Here is a 25718-nt window from a genome sequence, read left to right as displayed (position 1 = left end):
GCTTGTCAGAGAGCAAGATTACTCAATAAAGGAAAAATAAGAAGTGAAGTGAATGCTCCTCCTTGAACTGCCACCTTATAGTGGTGGAGGGGTTTGAGTATCCGCATGATCCTAGGAGCTATGTTGTCCGGGGCTTAATGCCCCTGGTAGGGTCTCCCATGGCAAACAGGTCCTAGGTGACGGATCAGACTAAGAGCAGTTCACTTACCCTTATGAGGAGAAACAATATGAAGACGTGTACGTCGCCCGGATTGGCGTTACCGGGCCCCCCCCCTGGAGCCAGGCCTGGGAGTGGGGCTCGCAGGCGAGCACCTGGTGGCCGGGTCTTTGCTCGCGGGACCCGGCCGGGCTCAGCTCGAAAGAGCGTCGTGGTAGGCCCACGGCCTACATGACGACAGCCCAATCGCGGGACAACAACCCTAGCCATGGGGACATGGAATGTCACCTCGCTGGGGGGGAAAGAGCCTGAGCTGGTGCGGGAGGTAGAGTGGTACTGACTAGAAATAGTCGGGCTCATCTCCACACACAGTCTGGGCTCTGGAACCCAACTCCTTGAGAGAGGCTGGACTCTCCACTACTCTGGAGTTGCCCAAGGTGAGAGGCGGCGAGCTGGTGTGGGCTTTCTTATAGCTCCCCGGCTCAGCCGGCCATGTGTTGGAGTTCTCCACGCAGAACGAAAGGGTCGCGTCCCTCCGCCTTCGGGTGGGAGGTAGGTCTCTCACTGTGCAGGGTGGCGGAGCGCTCCCTTAGAGATAGGGTGAGGAGCTCTGTCACCCGGGAGGAACTCTGAGTAGAGCCGCTGCTCCTCCACATCGAAAGGAGCCAGCTGAGGTGGCTCGGGCATCTGTATCGGATGCCCCCTGGACGCCTCCCTCGGGAGGTTTCCGGGCATGTCCCACCGGGAGGAGACCCAGAGGAATACTGGGTCACTCGGCTGGCCTGGGAATGCCTTGGGGTCCCCCCGGAAGAGCTGGAGGAAGTGTCCCGCGAGAGGGAGGTCTGGGTGTCCCTTCTCAGACTGCTGCCCCCGCGACCCGACATAATTTTGAATATTAAAAAATAAAGTAATGCAATAGTCGCAGTTACGAGCTCAGTTACTTTTAGGGAGAAGTAAATATAACTTTTCGAATAAAACGTGAACATTTTTTAGACACATCAAACAGAAAGATGTCTTTCCTGCCAGGGTAAAGAAAAAAAATGATGGACATATTTTCCATTTTTCATGAGGGTGGGTAAAACATGACATGGACATGATCTGACACTGATCTGATGTATTTCAACCTGAGGACAACCAGTGGTGAAGTCTGTGTGTCATGACTGCAGTGTCATCGCTAATGTCAGCTAAGAGTTTTAAAATGTTCTTTAGTAGAGTTTTCCTTTTAATTTACCCATGCATTTAGTCACGACTCGTGAGTTGGAAAAGTCCGTAGTCTATATATATATATATATATATATACTGCTTTATTGGCGAAATGATGTTTGCTTTGAGTGCTGTTATGTAAGATATTAAAATATGGGAGGGGGGCAGGAATGTAAATTTACACAAATGAGACCTAGAAATTATTGTTATCACCGACTGAGCACCACAGCAGAGGGTTTTGCATCAGTGATTGAGGAGTTCAGAGAAGCGGGAAGAGAGAAAACAGCGTTCGCAGCACTGTTGTTATCATGTCAGTTTAATTGTAGGAGGTAATGACAGTGGCAACAGAAAGTTTTGACAAAGAGGAGGAAAGTGGATCCTACATTTAAACTGCAACTCTTTTATTCCTTCTCATCTTTTCAAGATATGCACAAGATGCATTTTTTTAGTGGCAATGCATTTTAATGAACTCTTACCATGTAAGTTAATGAGCTGCTAAAATGGTTTCGCGTATCAAATGTGATCTTATTTTACTCTGAAGTAATACACCATCTACAACATGGTTGTGTTTCAGTGCTATTACCTTATTTGTTTGTGCTTCAACCTTCTGGACATGGGCTAACACAATCAAACTCACAAAAAGCAGTTGAATCTATTAGGACTGCTGCTCCTACTGTCTTTGTTCAAATCATTTCAAAAGGGTCAGTTCAGCGTTCAATCCAATCTGTATCATCCCAGACCGTCTCGTGCCTGAGTCCCTGTTCCCTGTCATCCTTCATCATACTTATCATTACACTATTGTTCTGAGGGCATGTGTGGAATCATGTGTGAAATTAGCTTGGATAGGGTTTGATGGTGCTCTGCCCCTCAGTGGATAAATATAAGGCCCATCAAATTAAGATCTGGAGCAGTGAAGGGAAAGACCAATGACCTGTGGCCTGTTTACCTGCTGCAGATCGGGATCATCCGAGAGAGAACAAAGTCAAATGTGTGTTGGTTGGTTTGTATAAAGTGTCTCTCGTGGTCAATTGTGTAACAGTTTGGGCTTTTTAAAACTAGGTATAACTACAGAACTGTCATTAAAAGTGCTATCATTGTACAACTAGGATCAATTTGCAATGAGCCGATAGGTTTCCCCATATTCAAGTCACACACACCTCATTCATGTCCAGTGAAAGTGAAATGCTGATTAGCTTGTGCCGATTAGCTTAATGATGTGTCATTGTGCACCGTTGCATTTGTATAGCACCAGGTTGCTATAGCAACTCAAAGCAGATAAAGATATGGCATTTTTTTGTGGAGGAATCCAACATGTGAATCAGAATCAGGTGATTCATCGCGTACATAATCACTTCCACAAGAGTATTCAACAAGTATAAGATAAGAACACAGTTATATCCTCAACCAAAAAATACAGAAAATATTAAATATAGGCGAAACATTGTTTGCAAAAACTCTCCTACAAGAGTTACAAACCTGACGATGCAACATGTTTTACTTGCAATAAGTTTGCGCAAACACAAAGGTAGATTTCAAATTTTCCGATTGATAAAGTGGTGTGGGTAGTCCGGACTGGTTAATCGTTTCTTGTGATTGCTCACAGTGAAATGTCAGCAAGCAGTAACTTGAAATCATGTTGGAGAGCAGCTGGATTATGAAAATAAGATTTTGTTTGTTTATGCGAGGCAGCAGCTGTGTTAAAAATATCTCACCAAATTTCTGTCATTGATGTCAAGTTTACAGATGAAAGAAAAGCAATCTCTATCTGAGGCTGCATTAGCTTTTAACATGCCATTGTTAAAGAGATGCGATACTTTGATTTAACAACACAATCAGTATATTAACACTTTTTTTTAAGTTCGTGTTGGGCAATATATCAATATTATATCTATACCTTGACATGAGACGAGATATTATCTTAGATTTTGGATTTTGTCATATAATGATAAGGTATCTGTGAGGCCTTTTAAAACACAAAGAAATAAACCTTGTATCAGCTGAATGAAAGGTAATAACGGTATTTTAAGCATGTAATACAGACCATAAAAACCGTAGATACTTTATTTGAGTATATTGCAAACATCTCAAAAGAAAACTACTTGTGTGCAGCTTTATATCCAGATTCCCCCGCCCCGCATATTGCTCACCCCTATTTTGAGTCCATTTAAATATTTGAGTAGTTGAAAAATTGTTTTTGTCTGCAGAGGACTTTCTTTGCCAGCTGGGACTTCATCATCTCCTCTTTCATCCTCTGCAAGAGGGACTTGAGTTCTCTCCTGGTTTATCATCCTCCATCTTCTCAAATCTACACCATCCTGGTTTTGTCTTCTTATACTACAATCGCCCTTTTCCCCTCTTTCTTTACACATGCTTTCTTTTTGTTCCTCCCTTTGCTGTCATCCAGTGGCGCACCTTGCCTCAGCAAGGAGATTGTTTTTGTGGAGTTTGCATGTTCACCTTGTGTGCAAGTGGATTTTCTCCAGGTTCTCACCAGATTCTTCCCACATGTCCAAAAACATGTAGCGGGTGAATCATACTAAACTCTAAATTACCCTTAGGTGTGCGTGTATGAATGGTTGTTCATCTCTATATGTTGGCCCTGCAATGGAATGGCGACCTGGCCAGGGTGTACCCCGCCTTTCGCTCTATGTCAGCTGGCTTTGGCACTAGCAGTCCGATGACCCTCGTGTGGAGGATAAAGCGGTAAACAATGGCTGGATAGAACCGGTCAATATGCCTCCATGTCTGTCGCACTCTGTTTACCACAAACAAACCCACTTACCAACATCGACAAGTGCCTAATTAAGAATTTCGACCCCTTGCTCTCAAGTCCTGTAGTGCTCACAAATCTCTCCCTTTTTTGTTAATCTCCATTCCTGGTCATTCCTCTCCTCTTCAGTTCTCCTTTCAGCCCTTCTTCTCACTTGTCTCCAACCACTCCAGTTACATCCTGCACATGGTTATACCGACCTCCCCCCCGCACCTTTTCCATCTGTGTTGCTTTCTTCCGATCTAATTAATACCATTTACATATGAATAAGTGTTTGTTTTGCTACTATCTCTGTTGTTCATGTAACACAAAGGTGATTCAATCAAGCTTCCCCATCAAGGGCCAGATTTCTTCATGCGCTTAATTGCAACCTGAGTCTGGATTTGAAAGAGAGAGCGCTCTATGTTGAGAAGCAAAAATGATAACAACGATCTGCAGGGAAATACTGAGTGTATGGTCCTATAGTTCACTTCAAATGGTGTAATTGTATTAAAAGGGAGAATAATTTCCAAGAATAACTTCGGGCAAAACAATCAATATTTGATGTATTTGCCATACTTGGAAATTAAAAACCTTCTACTGTTTAACCAAGCCAAGAGAGCGTATAATAACTTCATCCACTTCTTGTGGTAATTACCGAAGCAAGTGGGGTGTTAACATTTTTACATCAACGCAAAGCTGTACAACATTACTGCATACATTTTAAGTATTAGTCTGTCAAAGGTATGGGCGGTTTTTACTGTCACAAGCAGCCACAAGAAGTGCAAAGGAACATGAAGAAGCAGCCACAGGCTACAGTCATTACACTGTCCTTCACGTTCCAGAAAGGTAGTTTCACATGTATCTCTGTGTTTCTCAGTGTACATCCCACTGCACTGCAGATAGGAACAGCCTTGTGTTGCATCAAGACAGATGGAGGCAACAGCAACACTGAGCTAGTAAAGCAAGATGGCTGCTGACAGCTTAGAGTATGACTAAAAACATGAAGTGACGGCAAAGAATTTCAGAAGTGAATTCTGCTGCTCAATAACCCTGTCCTTCAGCAGTTTGCAAAAAAAGTAAGGACATGGTCGATGATGTATTTGTTGTAACAATGCTTCTTGGCAATCAATCTTATACAGTTGGAAAGCTCGCCAGAGTGACCAACACAACCACATTTGCACATTGGCGACAAATACTGGTTGAAGAATGGGATGCCATCCCACAGCAGTGTGCGACCAAGCTCGTGACCAGCATGAGGAGGAGGTGCCAATATGTCTTCTTTCTTCAGACTTCAATCATCCAAAACAATAAATGGCACCACATAAGAATCAATAGTAGAATGAACTGTTTGGCAGAGTAGATTTGGCAAGGTTTTCATGGGCGCGAACCACATACTCTACTCTGCTGCTCATGCCACAACTGCATTTAAGAGGGCAATAAAAAGGCTCTCCAACGGTATAAGAGTTATTACCAACGAGGATTGTTATAACAAAGATTTAATCAAACAAACACAAAGTTGATGTTTGGGGTGAAAGTGAAACATTTGAGGCAGATGTGTCCCATTCGGTCCGTTTGGTTCTTGAAGTAACGTCCATGAGAAATAAATGTGCCAAATAAAATCAACGCATGTTTAAATGCAGCAATGTCTCCCATTAAAGATTGTTACAATGATTTACCTAATCAAGTTGCCCCTTTCTTTCATGAACGTGAGAATATTGGATTGAAAACAAAATCTGTAAATGGTGGATTATTAGCCTATAGAGCTGAAGCTGATGTATGGTATTTCTAGAGTGTAGATATGTGTGTGTATATACAAACGAACCAAAAACCATGAGCCCAAAACCGTGGTATGAACCGAACCATGGATTTTGTGAACCATCTCTGTGTGATTCCTTCCTCTCATTGTAAAACAGTAAGGAAAAAGCTCTTTCATGTCAGGCCTCTCTACAGAGCCGTCTCCTTATTTAGCTCCCCTGAACAAGTATTCTCTCATTTACAGCCTCTCTCTCTCTCTCTCTCTCTCTCTCCTCCTCCTCTTCTCTGCTCGAGTCCATATCTTCAAGATCCTGTCCTCTTATTAACATGTTATTTTTAGGTTGCTCTTTTTGCTTTCATTTCTTTTTACCTCCCACCTCTCATTGTATCTCTGTGTCTTCTCGGGGGGGGGGGGTGAGCTGCCAGGCCAACCACAGTTTAATGTATCTGTTTGTTTGTCCCCGTTAATGTCAAGCAGCTAGACAAATGCAACTGATGGGATTTTAATGAACTGCCATCACTTTGGTTTTTAATTACACACACTCTGAGGGTGTGAGGCAACATCTCCAACATCTTTTTTAGAAGTTCTAGTCACATAGCAACACCATGCTATGCAACAAATGAACAATGTACTGATGTTCTGCAGCATTTAGGAAACCGTGTCTAAGGCTAAAGGCGGGTCACACCCCAGACAATCGCCAGTCCATGGTTTTTGAATATTCTGCATGCAAAATCCTGTTGGCGACGAATGGTAACAGAAGATTTAAGGAAAAAAACAAGCAAACAGTCATTAATAAATATCAAACATCAAATAAACCGATTGCTTGCCAGTGTGTAATGTACTCACATGTACGTACGTACATACACCCACAGTCTTCATTGTTAAGGTTTATTCCTTCCAATGGAAACAGCAGCTAAAGCAATCGAAGCTCAATGTCCACTTACTGTTTTTTAATCTGGCGCATTTGTGACAACATTTTAATTGGCAGGTTGCTCTGGTGCCATGTTCTCATGCTGAAATGACCTATAAGTGCCCTAAATAAAACATTTACAGGCGCAAACTTCATCTGCCGGTGTAAAGGGTGATTGAGTCAAATGCTCTAAATCACACAAAAGTGGTGCTCGAGTTGAAAGTGTTCAATTAATTAATTCATGTTATTGCTTTTCACATCACTGGCTGCTCTTATTTGCAGCAGGTATTTCTAGGTATTTCACTATGCTCAAAACAAGACAGCACAAATCACTTCTGTTTAACAATTATTCCTCTCTTTTCATCCACCATCAAGGCCCACGCCGCCTCTTACTGAGCTGCGATGCAGATAAAGTGCTCCCCTATCAAAAATCAGCAAGAGAAAATCAAGACTCGTGTCGGTAAAAAGGCACAGTGTGAGGTAGTGACGTTGTCCTGTTCTGGCCGGGCAGAGGACAAATGAACCGTGATGATGTTAAATGTCCAGGCTCTGTTTCACCATCTGAGGCCTTCATTAAGGGGAAATTACTCACAGAGGCCCAGAGATGGGATGACTGCACACGTTACACCCCCACCATGCATGTGTCCCGTGTGTATGTGTGTGTGTGTGTGAGATATGAAACTGCTCTGCAATTACATGTAGTAAATTGCCCATGTGAAGCTATAATGCATCACTGCCGAAGCACATGTTGCTTTGCTAGGTTCACCAAATTCAGCACCTGTTGTCTAAATACTGTTGCCTTCTTTCTGCTCTGAAGACTATAATCGACTGATATTGTCAAACAAAACTGTCACATGCAACAACACGTTGTTTTAAGTGAACTCAGACATCCATTCAATATTGAACCATTTGGGGTTTTTTTTAAGTCCCACTTTGAACAAAGATCCTATAAAACATGAGTTCTGAACCCAAATCTCCATCAAACCCAGACACGGTAGAGCTCCAAAGCATTAGAGGATATATGACACTACATAAGGATGGATTTATTTCAGGTAAAAAAAAAAAAAAAAACTATGCTGTAAATAAATTACAAAAAGGAAAAATAAGAAGCACTCAATTCATGTCAGTGAATTGAGTACGAAGGTCAAGTGAGAAATTCAGTTTGGTATTTCACTAATCTAATTCCAGTTATCCTAACACCGCTTCGACATTGACTGGAGCGGAAATGTGAAATGTTTTCTCGAGGCATTTGTGAGAGATCGCATTCAAAAAATTGAGATGGTCAGACGGACAAACCAAAAACATAACACACACACACCGGTGTGAAGGCATATCTTAAATTCTAATAAGAATAATTTGGAATAGAGTAAAAAAAAAAAGCTAGAGAAGATGGCATATATTAGTTAAGTCACAAGACTCTGCTTAAGATTTAGTACATTTTGGACACGCATATTATTTATACTCAAGTTAAAACATGCACAGATGGAATACACAAAATGTAATGAACACAGCACATACACTGAGGATGAGCCAATGCCCTTATTTAATGGTGGTCAAACGCACCACTAAAAAGCCAGTAGTTCCCATAGAGACATTCACACATCATCCATAATGTCCATAATGTTAATACAACAAGTCGAAGATAATAAGAAAGGATAGAAGATCATTTGAAAATAAATTACTCTTTATTCATTTTCTTTCTGTCCAATACAGTTTCCACTTCATAGGCTGACTGCAACACCTTAAAGTGGACCTAGACCTGAAGTTCCAATTAACGCTGTTTTTTAGTGTGTATCTGCGTCATTAACTTGTTTACGAAGGCCTGAAGGTTCAAAACAAACAGTTCAGCCACTGCTGAGAACGCTGTGTTGCATTGTAATCTCGGGCTCAGCGAGATCTCTGAAAAAAACCCAGTCCGGTTACGCAAACAGCGGTTCTCCGGGTCAAAGTCATAAAAGGGACTGAGGCGGGGAGTCGTGAAGAAGCTATTTTTAAACACTGTTAAAACAATGTTTTGATAATGAGTAGCAGTGCATCCACCGTTCCAGAGGGGGGAGCTGCGCTTCTGAGAGAACGTGTGCTGAATATGTCACGTCCGGGTACTGGCCAATCACAAGACAGTTAGGAAGGCTCTACGCTGGCTGACCAATCACAACACAGTCTGTCTTCTGGGTGTGAGAGTTGAGTCTGAAATATCGCGGCTGGGGAACAGCGTCAGAAAAGAAGATTTCTATCGGCTCGTTTACAGCAACTAGGAGGTTTTTGACCATAAAAACAAGTTAATGTATGTAAGTAGACCTCCATAACTAACATATATGTGCAACAGGACCACTCTATGTGAGATTTAAATATCAAGCTAAGAAAAGATATGCAGTAAATTATCATAAACTATGAATGAAAATGACAGGAGAGTAATTTTGTGAAAACCATCACGCACATCTCTGACAATCAGAAGGATTCTAGTATATTTTCAGCGTCGACGCCCTTCACCTGTAGGAAATTCACGTTTGTGTCCTTCACACAAGGGTCATAGAATGTGATGGTTACCTCACAGGACTGGCACAGGTTGCCTGCAATCTAAATCGCTCGTTAGGTTTTTAATTTAGACTCCTTCTCATTTTGAATCTGTCATCATCTTGTCACAGTCAAGGATATAAAGGTCGACCATCAACTGTCTGGTGTGTCCATACACCAGATACAGTTTGACAAAAATGAGACTGTGCTTTGATTTAAAAGCACCTTGTTTTAGGCTCATATTCTCGAGCTGTATCATATATCTGTTTCAATCTGCCTCGTGGCTCAGTTTAATCACATCACCTCCCTGGAGAAAAAGTAACTGTCCCTTGAATGACAGATTTCAGGCTGACTTTGCACTTCTCTAAAACAGAAAAAAAAAAAAAGATGTTGGAGCATAAATTAGGTTGGTCATTTTCAGTTAAACTCGAGAACAGTCGAATAACAGTGTTACGATGTGGGTGTAACCCTCAGTGTGATCATGTGTAGCATTGGAGGTGGGCAGAGATTGCCTCCACACATCCAAACGGTTCAAAACATAAAGTGGAGCAAGGGCTTTTGCTGAAGAATGACATGTTGATGCAATCATCAGTGATATTTTAAGTTACGATGATCACAGCAGCGAGTGTAACTTTTTTCGACCCATATTTTATATTTCAGGTAACACACAAACTGCTCTCTATCACTATATATACTACAATATACTACACCTGCAAACACTATGGAGAGCGCTATTGTACTGTATATGTAATAGTGTATTTGTACATTACAGCTGGGATTATCCCAAATATGATATTCAAGAACTAGCATCGGCATCAGACATTTTAACAGGAACATTTATAAAAATATAACGTAATTATAATATAGAAATACACGAGGAAAGCAAGAAAGGTAATGAGGGAGTAATGAGTGTGCATGCTGTGGAAATATGCAAAAAAACTCAAGTGTTTCTGTGTCATAGAGACACGTCATGTGACAATCAGCTATATTTGGTGTCTGTAACCACAAACACGCACACACACACACACACACACACACACACACACACACACACACACGTAGATACCCTCTGTTCTCTGTATGAGGGATTCATTTGTAGTGCAAAGTGAATGGCCTCATAATTCACCGTGGTCATTAGGCACAGTCATTAGCCTGTGGCACGGGCACACACACACACACACACACACACACACACACACACACACACATACACAGGTTCACACAGCTATTTCTCTTAGGACACCAGCAATGAGTTCGCCTCATCTGGACAGCCTAACTAACATTAACCATCACTAGTCAATGCCTAAACCCAACCTTAACCTCACAATAATTCAAATCTTAGCACTAAACCTAACCAGTTCCTCATAAATGAGATTTGGCAACTGGTGTTTATGCTCAAAAAAGGTCCTGAAGAGTAACAAATCACACTCCACACACACACACACACAGACACACGCATTCTTGTACTTGCTGCATACTGAGGACCAGCATTTCCACTTTATAAATCAACACAATTACAAATATCTACTTCATGAATGACATCTACTATATATATCATACTATACTGTCGACCAAAATATGAAAAAAAAATTGACCCAAAATGTTTGGTCCAACATTTGAAAAAAAATTGACCCAAAATGTTTGGTCCAACATTTGAAAAAAAAATTGACCCAAAATGTTTGGTCCAAAATTTGAAAAAAATATTTGACGCAAAATGTTTGGTCCAAAATTTGACAAAAAAAGGCATACTATATACTATGTCGTCCACAATTTGATTTTTTTTTTTTGACAAACAGAGTATAGCATGTTATAGCAACCTAAGGAAGTGATTTCAATGAAAACAAAGTGAGGACCGACCAAAATGTCCTCACTTTGTTGGTTAAAAACCCTCACTGGTCCTCAGTATGCCGCAAGTACAAGAACACACACACACACACACACACACACACACACACACACACACACACACACACACATTCTCATATGAAATGAAAGCTTATAGTTGTGGTGAATGCTTTCACTTCTGTCAAATTGGTTCTTTTCAGCTCAATTTCACCAAGGATGAACATACACAGGAAGCCCCCCCGCCGTACACACACACAAATACACACACCATCATCATCAATCCCTATGCAGGAGATTCAGGTCACAGGGTCAAGGACTAGCAGATGTGACATGACAGCATCATCCCTGTCCTTCTCTCTCTCTCTGTCTTTCTGTCAAGGATCCAAATGAGACAGCCGTATCGCTGGAAAGCAGCTCCCTTCATTTTTGCTGTGACACTGCAACAAGCAGATATAGATATATAGGCTAGCAGTCATTTTTAACCGGTCGCTGGCAGTTTGTGTCAAGTGATGACAAGAGAAAAGTGAGTTTATTTCAGGTATATAGGCACCATATATCTTCTGGAGAGTCTCTGAGTGAAAAGCTCAGGCACACAGTTCCCCATCTTTCCTCCCAAGGTCCAGCCAAAATGTCCTCACTTTGCCAACATGTCCTGACTCGTATGGTATATACGATTTTTTGGTCATCAAATGCAAGAACAAACACACGCACAGATACTGGAAACATGATACTGAATGTTCCGTCTCTCTTTCACCTTCTCGCTTTCGTTTCATTTTGTTTCCTTTATTTGCATCTTTTTGTCTCCGTGCCCCCGCAGGCCTTTTGTTGACTGACCCGTTCTGTTTTACCACCTCTGTTCCCATTTGCTTCAAACTATTCTCACTAAAAAGGAACAAACATGGCTCCGATTTTGCGCTTCTGGAAATAGATCTCTTTTCATAATAATAATAATAATAAAAAAAAGACCAGCGGTCTGTTCACCATCAGAGATTCAGTTAACTGAGTGACGAGGTGCATTAGAGAATCCTGTCACAATTAATGAGACTCTCTGGAACTCATGGGGTCATTCTTTTTCCCAGCAACAACAACAAATCCACAAGAACACAAGTTATATATTACAGAAATTATACAAAGAAACTCTAGGCTAATAGAAGACCCACCATGCCTTCATATGTATTCTTTCCATATTCCTATAGAGCACATGTGTAGAAGACACAGAATAACAACAATAATAAAAAATCAAATTATAAACAGCAACATACGGACAGAGATCAGGGGTGTCTCACGCTGCTCCTCGGGTACAGTGCACTTTCATTATGCAAGGTATTTCCTGCTTTATATCCTTTCCTCCACTTCCCTACTCATATTAGTTCTCCTACTCTTGTTTTGTTGCATTGGAGCTTGCTTTTATTTGCTTTTATTCATACATTTACAGTAAATATGCACCCTCAGAGTTTGTGTTTTACTAAATAAAAGCTGTCATCCTGCAGCATCCTTTCACCTTGGATGTCTATCTGAATAGATGTTTCTCGGAGTCTCCGAGTGGTTTTTGGTTTGCCCAGACTTGCTTTATGAGCACATTTCCTGACAGCGCTGCAAGCCTAGCACGTGTTTAGTTCTTGCTGCCTTCAGAGAACAGTGGGGAGAACAGATCTTAACTTTTGGTGGCAGAGTACTGCAGTGCAGGTATGTTTGCATCTTATTGCAGCAACGGCCATTAGCGGGGACTCATATGAGCATCTGTTTAGTGCTACAGGCACAAAATCAAGAAGACAAACCACAGGGAGGGAACAAAATATTGTTGAATTCAGCGGACAGCAACCATAAGAGAGGGTGGCAGACTGACACCAAAGCTTTGTGAAGCTGCTCAGTCGAAGCAGTAGATTCTTTTTTTTTTTTTTTTTTTTATGGAGGAAAAAGGGCTGCCTTGAGGAATTTTTCTGAAGGAAATTGGTTCTGTTTCCATGACAACATACTGATCTACATTTAGGGCATCATCCCCCCTTAGCATCAGTTCTAAGAGATAAAATGAAGAGTTCATAACACCAGCAATGGGTTAAAGAGGAATCAACAGGCTCATCATCAGGTGAATCTCCAATCACTCAAATGAAGCATGTAAACAAGTGTGTATCTGTGTTTAGGTATTATTCTATAGATAATGATGACTAACGGTTGGAGCAATGATGAAAAAAATTATAATAATAATGATTAAAAAAAGTCAACATGCATGGTTGTCATAAACTTCATTAAGAAGTAAATTACCACTGCCAATGAGAATTTTAGTAAGACTGAAAAATATTAATTGATATAATTTGTGCCCTGGCCTCCTATTGACTTGACACCCTAATTGATGGCTAAACCTGTGCTTGTGCACCACTGCCAGGGTGAAAAGCTTTTTGTTTTAAATCTGAGACTGTAAACAATGAGTTGGTTTTCTTAAATTCTCCTGTTTGTTTTTAGTTTTAAACAGCAACACAACCGAGGTTCTCCTCATTGGCACCAAATCCACTTCATCCAAAACCGACAGCTTTCCTCTCACCATTGACAACTCCTCCTTTTCACCCTCCCCCCAGGTAAAGAGTCTGGGTGTCATCCTTGACAGCACACTATCCTTTCAATCCCACATTAATAACATTACCCGGTCTGCCTACTTCCACCTAAGGACCACACCCCACACTGCCGCCACCCTAGTCCACAGTACCCGTCTGGATTATTGCAACTCTCTCCTCTTCTGCCTCCCTCCCAAATCCCCCCATAAACTTCAACTGTTCCAGAATTCAGCTGCCCGCGTCATAACTCGAAACCCCCTCCATCCACCACATCACTCCTGTCCTCCAACAGCTCCACTGGCTCCCGGTTCAGTTCCGTATTCAATTCAAAATATTCCTATTTGCATTCAAGGCCATCCACAACAATATCTCTCCGATCTCCTGCATGTTCCTACTCCCTCCCGCATCCCTCAGATCCTCTTTCTCCACACACCTGTCTGTCCCCTCTGCCCGTCTCACCACCACGGGGAGCAGAGCATTCAGCCGCTCTGCTCCCCGTCTCTGGAACTCATTACTACCCCAACTCAGAAACATTGATTCATTCCCCCAATTCAAATCACAACTCAAAAGACATCTGTTAAAAAAACGGCCTATTCCACCTGATCCCTCTGCCTCTCTCTGTTCTCTTTTCTCTGTTGTTTTCTTTTTCAATGTACTTTTGTATTTCTGTATGATGTCCTTGAGTGCAGGGAAAGGCCCCTTAAAATAAAATGTATTATTATTATTATTATTATTATTATTATTATTATTAGTGGTGGGCCCACGGTTGGTGTAGTGGTTAGCACTCTTGCCTTTGCAGCAAGAAGACCCGGGTTCCTGGGTTCGAGCCCCGTTTGGAACAACTTCGGAACAAGGGCCTTTCTGCAAGGAGTTTGCATGTTCTCCCCGTGTGTGCGTGGGTTTCCTCCGGGTTCTCCGGCTTCCTCCCACAGTCCAAAAACATGCGATATGGGGATTAGGTGAATTGGTCACTCTAAATTGACCATAGATGTGAGTGTGTGAGTGAATGGTTGTTTGTCTCTATATGTGGCCCTGTGATGGACTGGCGAACTGTCCAGGGTGTACCCCGCCTATCGCCCAATGTCTGCTGAGATAGGCACAGCACCCCCCGTGACCCTCTGGTGGAGGATAAAGCGGTAGATAATGGATGGATGGATGGATTATTAGTGGTTGTTTGTTAAGAGTGCACCTCTGAGAGTACGCAAAAATGCTCAGCTCTTGGGTGATTATTAACATAAATACTCTGGTAACAAACACAAATAAATAGCTTTATTAATGAGGACACTTAACTTTAAACATAACCATGTTCCTCTTATAACTCATTGGCCACTTTCCTACTCAAACCTCAGCCTCAACTATGAGGGAGACAGAGAGAGGGAATCTAATATAATTATAACCCTCACATGGTTTTCCATGACATAACTGATACAGTTTTATAAATGTGCCTTCAAGGTACAAGAAACCTTTGACAACAGTGACAGTCTGTGTGTCTGTATCACATAGAACATACAACAAGGTTCAATTTAATAATTTTTTATATGAGTCATTTGCTAAAAACTGCATTCAAATGTCACATCTGGTCGACCACGCTTCATTTCAATTCTTCTTCTTTATTCTTTTCATATTAAGACCTTTTGCGGGGCTTTGATAAATTGATTGGGCAGACCACCATGAACTGTTCAACCTGCTACATCCCACTTGGATAAGATATGAGTCGGTCTGTCTCAGGTAGAGATAAAGCTCAAGCTGAATTGCATTGAGCTGCATTCGTCAGAATAATTGGGCATCTTTTGATGATCGCTCAGATATCACTTGCACGTCCTTTGTAATGGTGATTTTAAGGCTGTGTTTTGGAATCATGTTTATAAACTGCCCTGATCATCAAATTAAAATGTATGTATTAAAATGATCATTGTATCTCACATTTGTGGAGGCAAAAATAATGAACAGGGTAAAGGAATCACTCAAATATCGAGGAATAATGTTGAGATACAACTGTAAACTGGTTGATGGTTATTTTAATAATTTTGTCCATAAAAAGGGGAATATCGACTATAAGTAAACCAGAAAACAGTTGTTACATCACTCTGGTCAATGATCCCAGACTAAATTGATACAGAAATAATGATACTTTTAGCCACAAAGATTGTGGGATTTTCTAAAGTGGTGCTTTACGGTTGCCTTGAAGTATATTTCTTCAACCACTGTCACGGAAATGACACACATGAATGATTTCTTTGTAAATGGAGTCTGATGGCTTTGGACAGTGTTGCAATACCTGGACTAGATCTTTCACATGTGTTAGACATAAGACATCGGACGGACGTATGTTTAAAGCACAAAGGGTGAGTGAACAAAACAAGGAGCGGAACTTGGCTCCAGTGTGTTCAGCTCACTGGAGCCAAGTTCCGCTCCTCCAGGAAAACATTGTCTAGTGTTGAATCATGTCATTGTCCAGTAGTTTAGGAGAGATGATCTCCCTGAAGCTGTTGGATGAGTCGAAAACATGTGCTAAAAGGACGTGGCGTTGGAGTGGCTTCAGCTGTTTTATGCCTACGCACACATGGGTGCACTCTCATTAAGGAACATGCGGGTTGGAGTACAGAGAGGCTATTTGACTGTTGAACCACTGCTAGATATGACACAAAAAAATATGTTCTTCATGCTTTAAAGCAATTGTAGGATTTCGTAAAGCTCAGGAGCCATGTCAGACACATATCCAATACAATTTCACCTTTGAGCCCTTTGCCATAGATCAAACCAGACCTGCACTCTACTCAAACACATTTGGTGATGGCAAGTGTTGTGGTCTACCATCTTGTGCAATCAGCCCTTTCATTCAACCTGACACTGTGAAATGACGGGTGCTGCTGCCTTCTGACACCCTTGATAAGGGCAAGTTGTCGCGGGTGGTCATTTTTTACCGAGAGCTGACACCACTTAACACAAGGGTGAAATGATTCAACACCTGTGTGTGAAAGTGTACGGATCTCTTCTGGCAATATACACTGACCTTGTCTGGACCAGTAGTCCTCATGGGGGCCAACAACTGTTCCCACTGAGGCTAAAACTTGTTTCTAAAAGAACTGGGGAGAAGATTTGGATTGTTTTTCTGGTTAAGGTTAGGGTTAGGGATAACTTGGCTTGTAACTGCAGGGTGGCCGGTTCGAGACCCCACCAGGTCTAAGGACCGGGGTATCCCTGAGCAAGGTATCCAACCCCCATTGAGGATGGGTTAAATGCAGAGAAAGAATTTCCCTACGGGATTAGTAAATTATAACACTAAACCCCACTTTGTTTGGGCATTTGAATATGCATTATAAAGGCTTTATGTACATCATGCCTCATGATTTTATCACAGTCACGTGTTGATGGTCATTCAAAAACTTATTTTGGTGGACATTACAACAAGAATGACACCAACACAGTCTGAAAGTCAGCCATGTGTTGCACAGCTTGCTTGATACAGTGTGATGTGTGTTTTCAACAAGTATTGAACGATGAACACACCAGAAGGTAGTTGTGTAGCCATTTGCCAAGAGCTTCAGCCATTGTTGTGTTTACATGACGATAGGTCATAATATGCCCTCTGAGCAGTGCTATTTCCAAAAGACAGACTGGATGCTACAGTGGCAAAACAAACTGGAACTCCCATGACGAGATGGCTAGAATAAGCAAACTTAAACGTGTAGTAAACTTAAATACAAAGCAAACAGCAAACACGAACAAAGTCACATTCACACTCTCATGGTTCAATGACATACACGAGTAGACAGCAGCTGCCCATCGGGCCTAAGCCCTGCTGCACACAAACACCGACTCCACCAACACATCAGCCAAGTGTCCACCACTAACGCCTGTTTCAACAAAACCAACAAGACAAGACATGCACTCATGCAAAGGCATGACCCATACGTGGCCAGACAGTTGTCTGCTGGGCTTCAAATAAAACATATCGTCATAATTGGGTGAGTTCACTGACACACAGACACATTTACTGCTTAAGACAAAACATTTAACATTTAAACCTTCAACGTTTCTCATCACAGCTGGTGCTTGTTTCAATGTTAATAGCAATTTCGTCTCTACCATTTTTTGTCTGTTACTTAAGTGGCTAATGAGGTTCCACATACTCATGTCCTGTGAAGCATTTCGGTATGTCTGGTATTCAAATTGCAAACACTGGAGAAATAAGTGGCTATTGTATCAAGACTACGCAGATATTCAAGTTACAGTAATTGGACACGTAGTTATTAAAAGAATGTTGGCCATTTTGTGTCAAATGGACTGACAAGATTAGTCACATAAAGTAGTATAGAAATGTGGTTGTACATTGGCTATGTGCTTTACGCTAGACATGAAAGTAACAGGTAGTCATGTAGCTAACTGTGTCCTCCACAGAAGAGTCGTAGGAGATGAGTTGTTGCCTCATTAAATGCAGTCACAGTTCTATAATGCAATCATGGTCATTTCACAATATCAGTAATGCGAAAAGTGGATGGAGTCATTTAATAGGTGGCCAGAATGAAAAGCGTCTTTACCTTGAAGATAAATACGAAACGTGTCTTTGACTGATGCAGTGACAATGTGATAATAAGATCTTATATCCTTTCTCATCATTAGACTGAATTATTTATAGATGTGTTATTTAAAGCATTTCATCTAAGGAGTTTGGATTGCTATAGCAACAGTGGTCATTCCAAGGTCATATCATCATTCCTTGACTGGGACTAATGTGTTGTTACTAAACAATCTCACAAACAATACATTTCCCCCAAAACCTTTTCTTACCTTATGATGACATACATGACCAGAAAGTTCCCCACCAGGCCAATGACGCAAACGATCATGTAGACGACCACGATGGTGACTTTCACCCCTGTTGGCAGTAACGCGTCAGTCTCATTGTAGCCACCTGTGAAGTTGTCCTGGAAGAGTGAGTCATTGTAAAGCTGCAGGTGGTCCAGCTCGGCCAGAAGGAAATCATCTGGGAACTCCATGTTTGACCAAGAGCAAAGGGATGGAGGCTTATAGCCACCTGAAAGATAGGAAATTAGAAAAAATATGAAGGTTGAAGGATAGTCACAGGTAATACCATAAGAGCATCAGTATAAACTATTATAAAGCATTATTGATATTATTATATGCAACAGCAAAATGCTATTTTTCACCCTGGTGGAAAATGACTTCTCAACTATCTGTTTTATATTGACAAGTTTAAATGAAAGATTGTTTTGTGCTACGTCAAGGAGAGCAAGGAATCAAATTACTGAGTTGATTAACGCAACAAAACCTCATGTGCAGTTTTTACAAAATGTTTAACTGCCTTTCCATGTGACTGTTATAGATGTGCACAGCACCTCCTGCAGTGCCATCAAGCAATGCCCACTATCACCTGGAAAGCTACACAACTTGCACATTGGCCAGGTAAAGACAAGTGTTTTTCAATCCTGGTCCACAAGGATCCCTGCCCTGCATGTTTCAGCTGTTGCTCTGCTCCAACACACGTGATTCAAATGAATGGCTCGTTATCAGGCTTCTGCAGAGCTTGATGATGACCATTGGAATCACTTCACAATGACCACAATAACACAACTGATGTGTTTGACAACCCAATATTAGGCTATGTTGGTTCCACTGGAATTAAATTAAATGTAACAAACAAAGTCATAGAAAGTTGGTTGTCATGGTTTAACAAAATCCAGCATTGCAGTAACAGCAGGAAGTATGATTTTCAGTGTGAAAGTCAGTCCAAATACATCCTCCACAACTGTGCACAAAGACTTTTCATGGCAGCAAAACAATGTCACTCTATTTCCTGCTGTACCTCTCAATGTAGTCAAAGGTTGCTGTAAGGAGGGAGAGGGTGGAAAAAAAAGCAGGACGGGTATGAGGGACAAAAAAAGGGAAGAGGAGGGAGTTGAGCAAGGACAGGAATGAAAAGGACAAGAGGTAAAGAAATACATTGGAGGAAGGAGGTAAGAAAGGTAGAAAGCAGATGGGGAAGGATGGAAGGAGCACCAAAAATATGAAAGATGAGGATATGGAGGAGGGGGAAAAAATGACATAAAACTCTTCAAATAATAATTATAAATAACCAACATAACAAAGCACATTGTGTTGCCTCTTTCATGACCTCTTTCAGTTTCTGCTTTGCCTTATCTCCAATAAGATTATTGACAGATATCTTGACTCACTGACAAAGACGTTACAGTGATCCTGATGAGACAGAATCTCATTTCTGAGAAACGGGTTAAGTTTAGGGCTAAGAATTGTTGTTATTTTTAAGTCAGTGAAAGTCCTTATAATTTATGTAAGTTGATACAGGATATACAGTGCAGTCTGAATACAGCATTGAGTAAGAAGACCACAAGATCCTTCTGGATTGCTGTGCCTGTTAAGGCAGTTGAAATCCAAGTGAAACAACAGGATTTACAACGGGATTGAGAAAGGATAGACACTAAATAGACTAAGATGTATCGGGACTTAAATATTGTCTATCCATCCATCCATCTTCTACAGCTTATCCGAGGTTGGTCGCAGGGGTAGCAGCTTGAGCAGAGCAGCCCAGACTTCCTTCTCGTCCAGCTTTTCTGAGGAATCCCAAGGCGTTCCCAGGCTAGCCAAGAGTCTCTCCTGGGTCTTCCCCCCGGGGCCTCCTCCCTGGAACACCTCACCATGGAGGCATCCTAACCAGATGCCTAAGCCACCTCATCTGGCTCCTCTCGATGGGGAGGAGCAGTGGTTCTACTCTGAGCCAGGGAGAGCCAAGACACCCTGCGGAGGAAACCCATTTTGGCCACTTGTACCCGTGATATCATTCTTTCAGTTACTACCGACAGCTCTTGACCGCAGGCGAGGGTAGGAACGTAGATCAACCGATAAATCAAGAGCTTCGCATTTTGCCTCAGCGCCTTCTTCACCATGACAGACCGATGCACAGCCCACATTACCGCTCACTTCAGGTTAGGTTTTTGAATATGAGACGTATAGTCTCTTCGGTCAGTTGGGGTGTGAAGTTTAAAGAGTGATACAAATGTTGTACTGCAATGTCAGGGTGAGGAGGGAACTAACGTAAAGCCTTTGGTTTACAACCTTTACCTTTTATCTTGAACTTTTGTGCAGGGGAGCTGATCTCACCTTACACAGTGAAAATCCCAAGAAGGAGATCAGACTGCTCTTCATGTTAAAAGGACATGGTTTAGGCATAGTCTATCTCGTGTGAAGGTATTTTGGAAACTAAGAGCACAATGGTTCTGATAAGATAATTAGTATTTGGTCTATTTGGTTTGCATCACCTCACAAGTATGAGCTGCAGGACTTGATGTGGGAGAAGAATGTCTGGACATAATCTTTGATGAGCAGCAGAAAATGAATACATAGATATTTAAGTGGGATTGACTTACTCCAGTGTATCATAACATTATGAACCCATCACCCTACATAACCAGACAGATTTCTTTGGACAACAGAGGGAAAAAGCTACAGTCTCTCTGAGCAACACCCCTTTATATAAACTGCAGCAGCAACACGTCAAAATTATGCCATGAACCAGACTCCCTCCCTCTAACTGCCTGATCATGAATATTCATCAAATCAAAATCAAAAAAGCAAAGTAACTCTGCTGTGCTGCTGAATTTCCCCGGGGTGACTGCCGAGCTCACTGCACATGAGTTATATGCGATCCTCTTGCTTTCTTCTCTTCTTCGTTTCCATCCTCCTTTTCCTCATCTCTCCATCCCCTATCTGTTTACATCCATTTCCCTCCCTCTTGAAATCCAAACTCTCCGTTCTGACATTGTGTTGTGTTTCACAGATTCACTCTCTCCACTGCAGCCACAGAGCATGTGTGTGAGTGTTTTTTTTTTGGCCGCCTGTGCTTTGATGAAGCAGTTAAACTTAGAACCTCAAACTGTGTGTCCATGTAAGGCTGCAGCGGCACTCTGAGTGGGCCGCTGTACCACTTTTCACGATGTGCGAGAGGACAAAGAAATGTACTGAAGACGTATGTAATTATATTATTAATTATTAATCTGAAAAATATGTCATTTAATCAGATTAATCACAGGGTAGCTGTGGATTAATCACGATTAATCACGATTAATTACCATTCGTAAATATGCCAGAAAAATTCTAATTTTCTCTTTATATTGTTGTAGGAATGGAGAGATAAGTGAAGTATAGTGAAAATATAGTATATAGTAAATATAAATGTAAAGAACAATAAAATACTGTAAATAACTTATACCTAACCTATACAAAACAAAAATAAACATTACATTGTAAAGAACCCACATTATAAGACAATATAAATAAATAGAAAAAATACAATACTGTAAATAACTTTGAAAAAACTTTTTTAAAAACTACACATTGCACTGTAAATAACTCACATTATAAACAAAATATAAAGTTTAGGAGTTATATAGTTTTCTTGGGGGAACTAAACCCACAGCAGGAGAAGCACTGCTTCTACTAGTTAGCGTTAGCGTCAGCGTCAGCTAGCATTGTGACGCTAATGTTAGCTGCTGTCTGTGTCCCCGTTAGTTAGACAGGGACTGTTAATGTTACGATTATATCATTATCTGCGCCAGCAGCGCTACTTACAACTGTGTGTCTTTCTTTCGTTTTTCTTCCTCCTCTCTTTTTTCTTCCTCTTCTAACTTCCTGATTGATAACTCCTCTTCATTTTCCTTCAGCTTCACACAGGTTAGCGTGAGGTGACGTGGGGCCCCGTTAGGGGGGTTTCCGACCGAGATGTCATTGCAAATCAACCATTGTTGTTTAAGAGGGACGGGGATGCGACCTAACTGATGCATTTAGGCTCCGAGTGTCGGGAGCCCCCCTATCGACTCAGGGCCCCAAGCAGTTGCCCGCCGCCTTGCCTGTTCATAAACTGCACGTCTACCCGTAGCGCGATGAAAGTGAGAAAGTGCGTTAATGCGTTAAAAAAAATAAACGCGTTAATTACACAAATTAATCATCCTGCGTTAACGCGTTAATTTTGACAGCCCTAGTATGTAGACAATGGATGGATGGATGGATCTACTGTGTTTTAGAGGACGTGTTTAGGTTATGAAGTTATAATCGCTAAAGAATTCTGAAAACCCAGTGTGTGTGTGTGTGTGTGTGGCTCATTGTGGTCTGGTTTATACTTTCATAAGCAGACAGAATAAAGGAGTTAAGCTTATTGTGACTATTGGGTAAGTCTAAAATATTATGTATCACTCAGCTAAGTAAGCTTAGCTTAACTAATGTACAAGCTAAGTCTTTCCCGGGGCGTACCAACATTTTCCACCCAACGGTGCTATTGATTCTAGTGTTGTACTGTTTAATTGTTTATACCAGCGTGATGCCTGTCTGCATTCCAACCAATAAAATAATGACCATGTTCTAAGAGGCTAATGCCTTGCCAGGACAATATATAGTTGATGGATTCCAGGAATGGACTTGGCCTTACAAGACCTGTAGCCTCTAAAGTGCATACACCACAACAAACTTGTGAAGTTAATTTGCCTTCTAACTTTCACATTCATGTTTCTGTTTTATCCTTGTATCATGAAATACTCTTGTATATAGAGAGAGAGTCTGTCTGTGTCTGTCTGTGTCTGTAGGTGGAATTGACCTGAGCTTTGTATGAAGGACATAAATATGTGTGCGTTTAGGAACTCAATTCAATTAACCAATGTCACCGAGCTTCAGGTTGAAACACGCCATGCTTGTATTATATTTTCTTTGAGTGAAACAGTGAAACAATTTGATCCAAAATAGCACACAAAGGTTACGAATCAGTTCAGGTAAACAGTGGAGACGAAAAATGCAGCCTCTGCTTACTCTCAACCTTACCTCGTGTGTAAACAGCTGTCCTAATATTACAACCTTGGTTTCTGTTTTGTATCTTAAGAGCACGGAGATGACAAAGTCATTGTCCGTAGCTATTTCTGTTTATTTAAAAAAAAAAAAGGAAATAAAATGCTGTCACGTCTAATAAGCACTTTTGTTTTAGCCCCGGCTCCGAAACACCTGATTCAAATGAAAGGGTCGTTATCAGGCTTTTTTGCAGAGCTCGATGACGAGCTGACATTAGAATCAGGTGTGTCATATTTGGAGCTTCTATGGAAGCACGACAACAACAGAGCAAACTTCATCTGACCAGGAAGTGAGGGGAAGGAGTTGGGTTTGGTTTTTATCGAGTATTTCAAACAACGTTGAGGTTTAGGGTGACAAAAAACACGTTGGAAAGACGTGAAAGGGACTCGTGCACGTGTCGTGAATAAAGGGCTGATTCTAATAAAGTTTGACAAACTGACAAATTAAAAATACTGCACTATGACTACGACGGTGATGGTGATTCCTCGACCTGACATTAGGGCTAACTGTGTATTGTGAGTAAAGCAGGATGTTTAAAACTTGGTCATAAGTTTATAGACACAAAAAAATGTAAACAAAATAAACCTCCATCTTTACTTATCTGCATGAATGCTAAGAAATGTGGTAATGAGTTTGGTTTTTTTGTGGCCTTTTGTCATGAAAATAGCACCATGTTTCAACTCATCAGAATCTAAACAAGTCAATAACAAACACACACACACACACACACACACACTTAGTCTGAAACTGCCGCACAGACACAGACACACACCACTCGTGCACTTCGATCAGACCAACTGTGTGAAGTAAATCCACCGAACTTCCATCTTTTGTTTGCCAAACAACCTGTCACTATAAACCGCACCACACGATGAAGCGAACACAAACCTCACCACACATGGGAGGCACACACACACACACACACACACAAAAACACACACTCAAGTGCGTCACGCACACGCCACGCGCCACCATTAGTATCTATATAGTGTGTTATGGCGACCTTTCAGCTGAGCTCAACATAAACACACAGTGACACACTGCAGACGCATTTATTTATTTTTTCCTCGCAACAGTGTGCGCAGAGCCTGTGACGCTCCGGCACGCACGTGCGCAAACCTGTATACATGCATGCAACCATGCAAGTACACACGTGAATGTTTGTTGTTAAATGCCCCCCCTCCCCCCCCTCCCCCAAAAAAACCAGCATACAGTAGCAGCAGGTTGAGAGCATCATCATCATCATCCTACCTCTCCGGTCCCAACAGCTCCAGAGCTCCGCGCAGACCCGAAACCGAGCACACTGCCGCTGGAAGTTGCTGCGTTTTTCTCCAAGCGTTCAACTGCGCAACGGTCTTGGTTTTGGTGGTGGATGCGTCTGTCTCCTGGTCGTCTGTTGGTCTCTCTGCACTTTCCTCTGGTCCAGGTTTCCCCGAGATGACTACGAGGGAAGAGGGGGGTGGAGAGGGAGAGAGAAAGAGAAAGAGCGCTTCACCTCCTGTCAGCATCAGAGAGAGACACGCAGAGAGAGAAAAAGAGAGAGAGAGGTGGAGAGAGAGGGGTGTGTGTGGAGAGGGGGGGGGGGGGGTACATATGCAGGCTTTCTTCCACCCCCTTCTCTCTCTCTCTTAGATCGATGGGGGCTTGCTCAACACCCTCCCGCTCTCTTCCTCCATCCTCTCTCAATCTCCTCTTGTAAACCATCTTGTATGCGCATTTGGCTCTTGAAGGAGATCTGCTGCTGCTGCTGTGTGTGCATGCGTGTGTGTGTGTGTGTGTGTGTGTGTGTGTGTGTGTTTACATTGTGTTACATGCATCAGCCTGTGTGACTGAGATGATGATGATGATGAAGCAGAACCTGGAGCTGAGGAACATGAGCAGCACGCGGCTCACAGTGATACAGCTTGTACATCATCATCATCTTCTTCTTCCTCCCCATTAACGGAATGCAGTTCAATTGGATTCGTCTCCAATGAACTGAACCCTTCCTTCACACAGGCTGCGAATTTTTATTTATTTATTCTTTTTTTTTTTTTTTTTTTTTTTTTTAAAGGTGATGTCATAGATTTAATGTGAGCAATAAAAGCAGTCCCTTTGAGCAAAGTGACCAAAACGTAAACAGTGCAGTACTGACTGAGGATTATGCTGCAGTTTATAGCCTG

The 25718-nt window shown here is 41.7% G+C and overlaps 1 protein-coding gene across 1 annotated transcript in view; it reads right to left on the bottom strand.

Moving 5' to 3' along the window:
• oprl1 (opiate receptor-like 1) overlaps positions 1-24921 on the bottom strand; it is a gene marked incomplete at its 3' end in the record, with an annotated part of 61428 nt that extends 36507 nt beyond the window's left edge. Inside the window, 2 exon segments of the mRNA XM_083895059.1 lie at positions 18478-18724; positions 24808-24921. Of these exon segments, the coding sequence (XP_083751185.1) occupies positions 18478-18686 (209 nt within the window). The 5' untranslated portion in view covers positions 18687-18724; positions 24808-24921.
• Between the last annotated feature and the right edge of the window lie 797 nt (positions 24922-25718).

Source organism: Microchirus variegatus (assembly GCF_963457635.1).
Source record: "Microchirus variegatus genome assembly, chromosome: 9".
Taxonomy (NCBI): domain Eukaryota; kingdom Metazoa; phylum Chordata; class Actinopteri; order Pleuronectiformes; family Soleidae; genus Microchirus; species Microchirus variegatus.
Note: the sequence above shows the minus strand (reverse complement) of the source record. Positions and strands in the feature narration are given on the sequence as shown.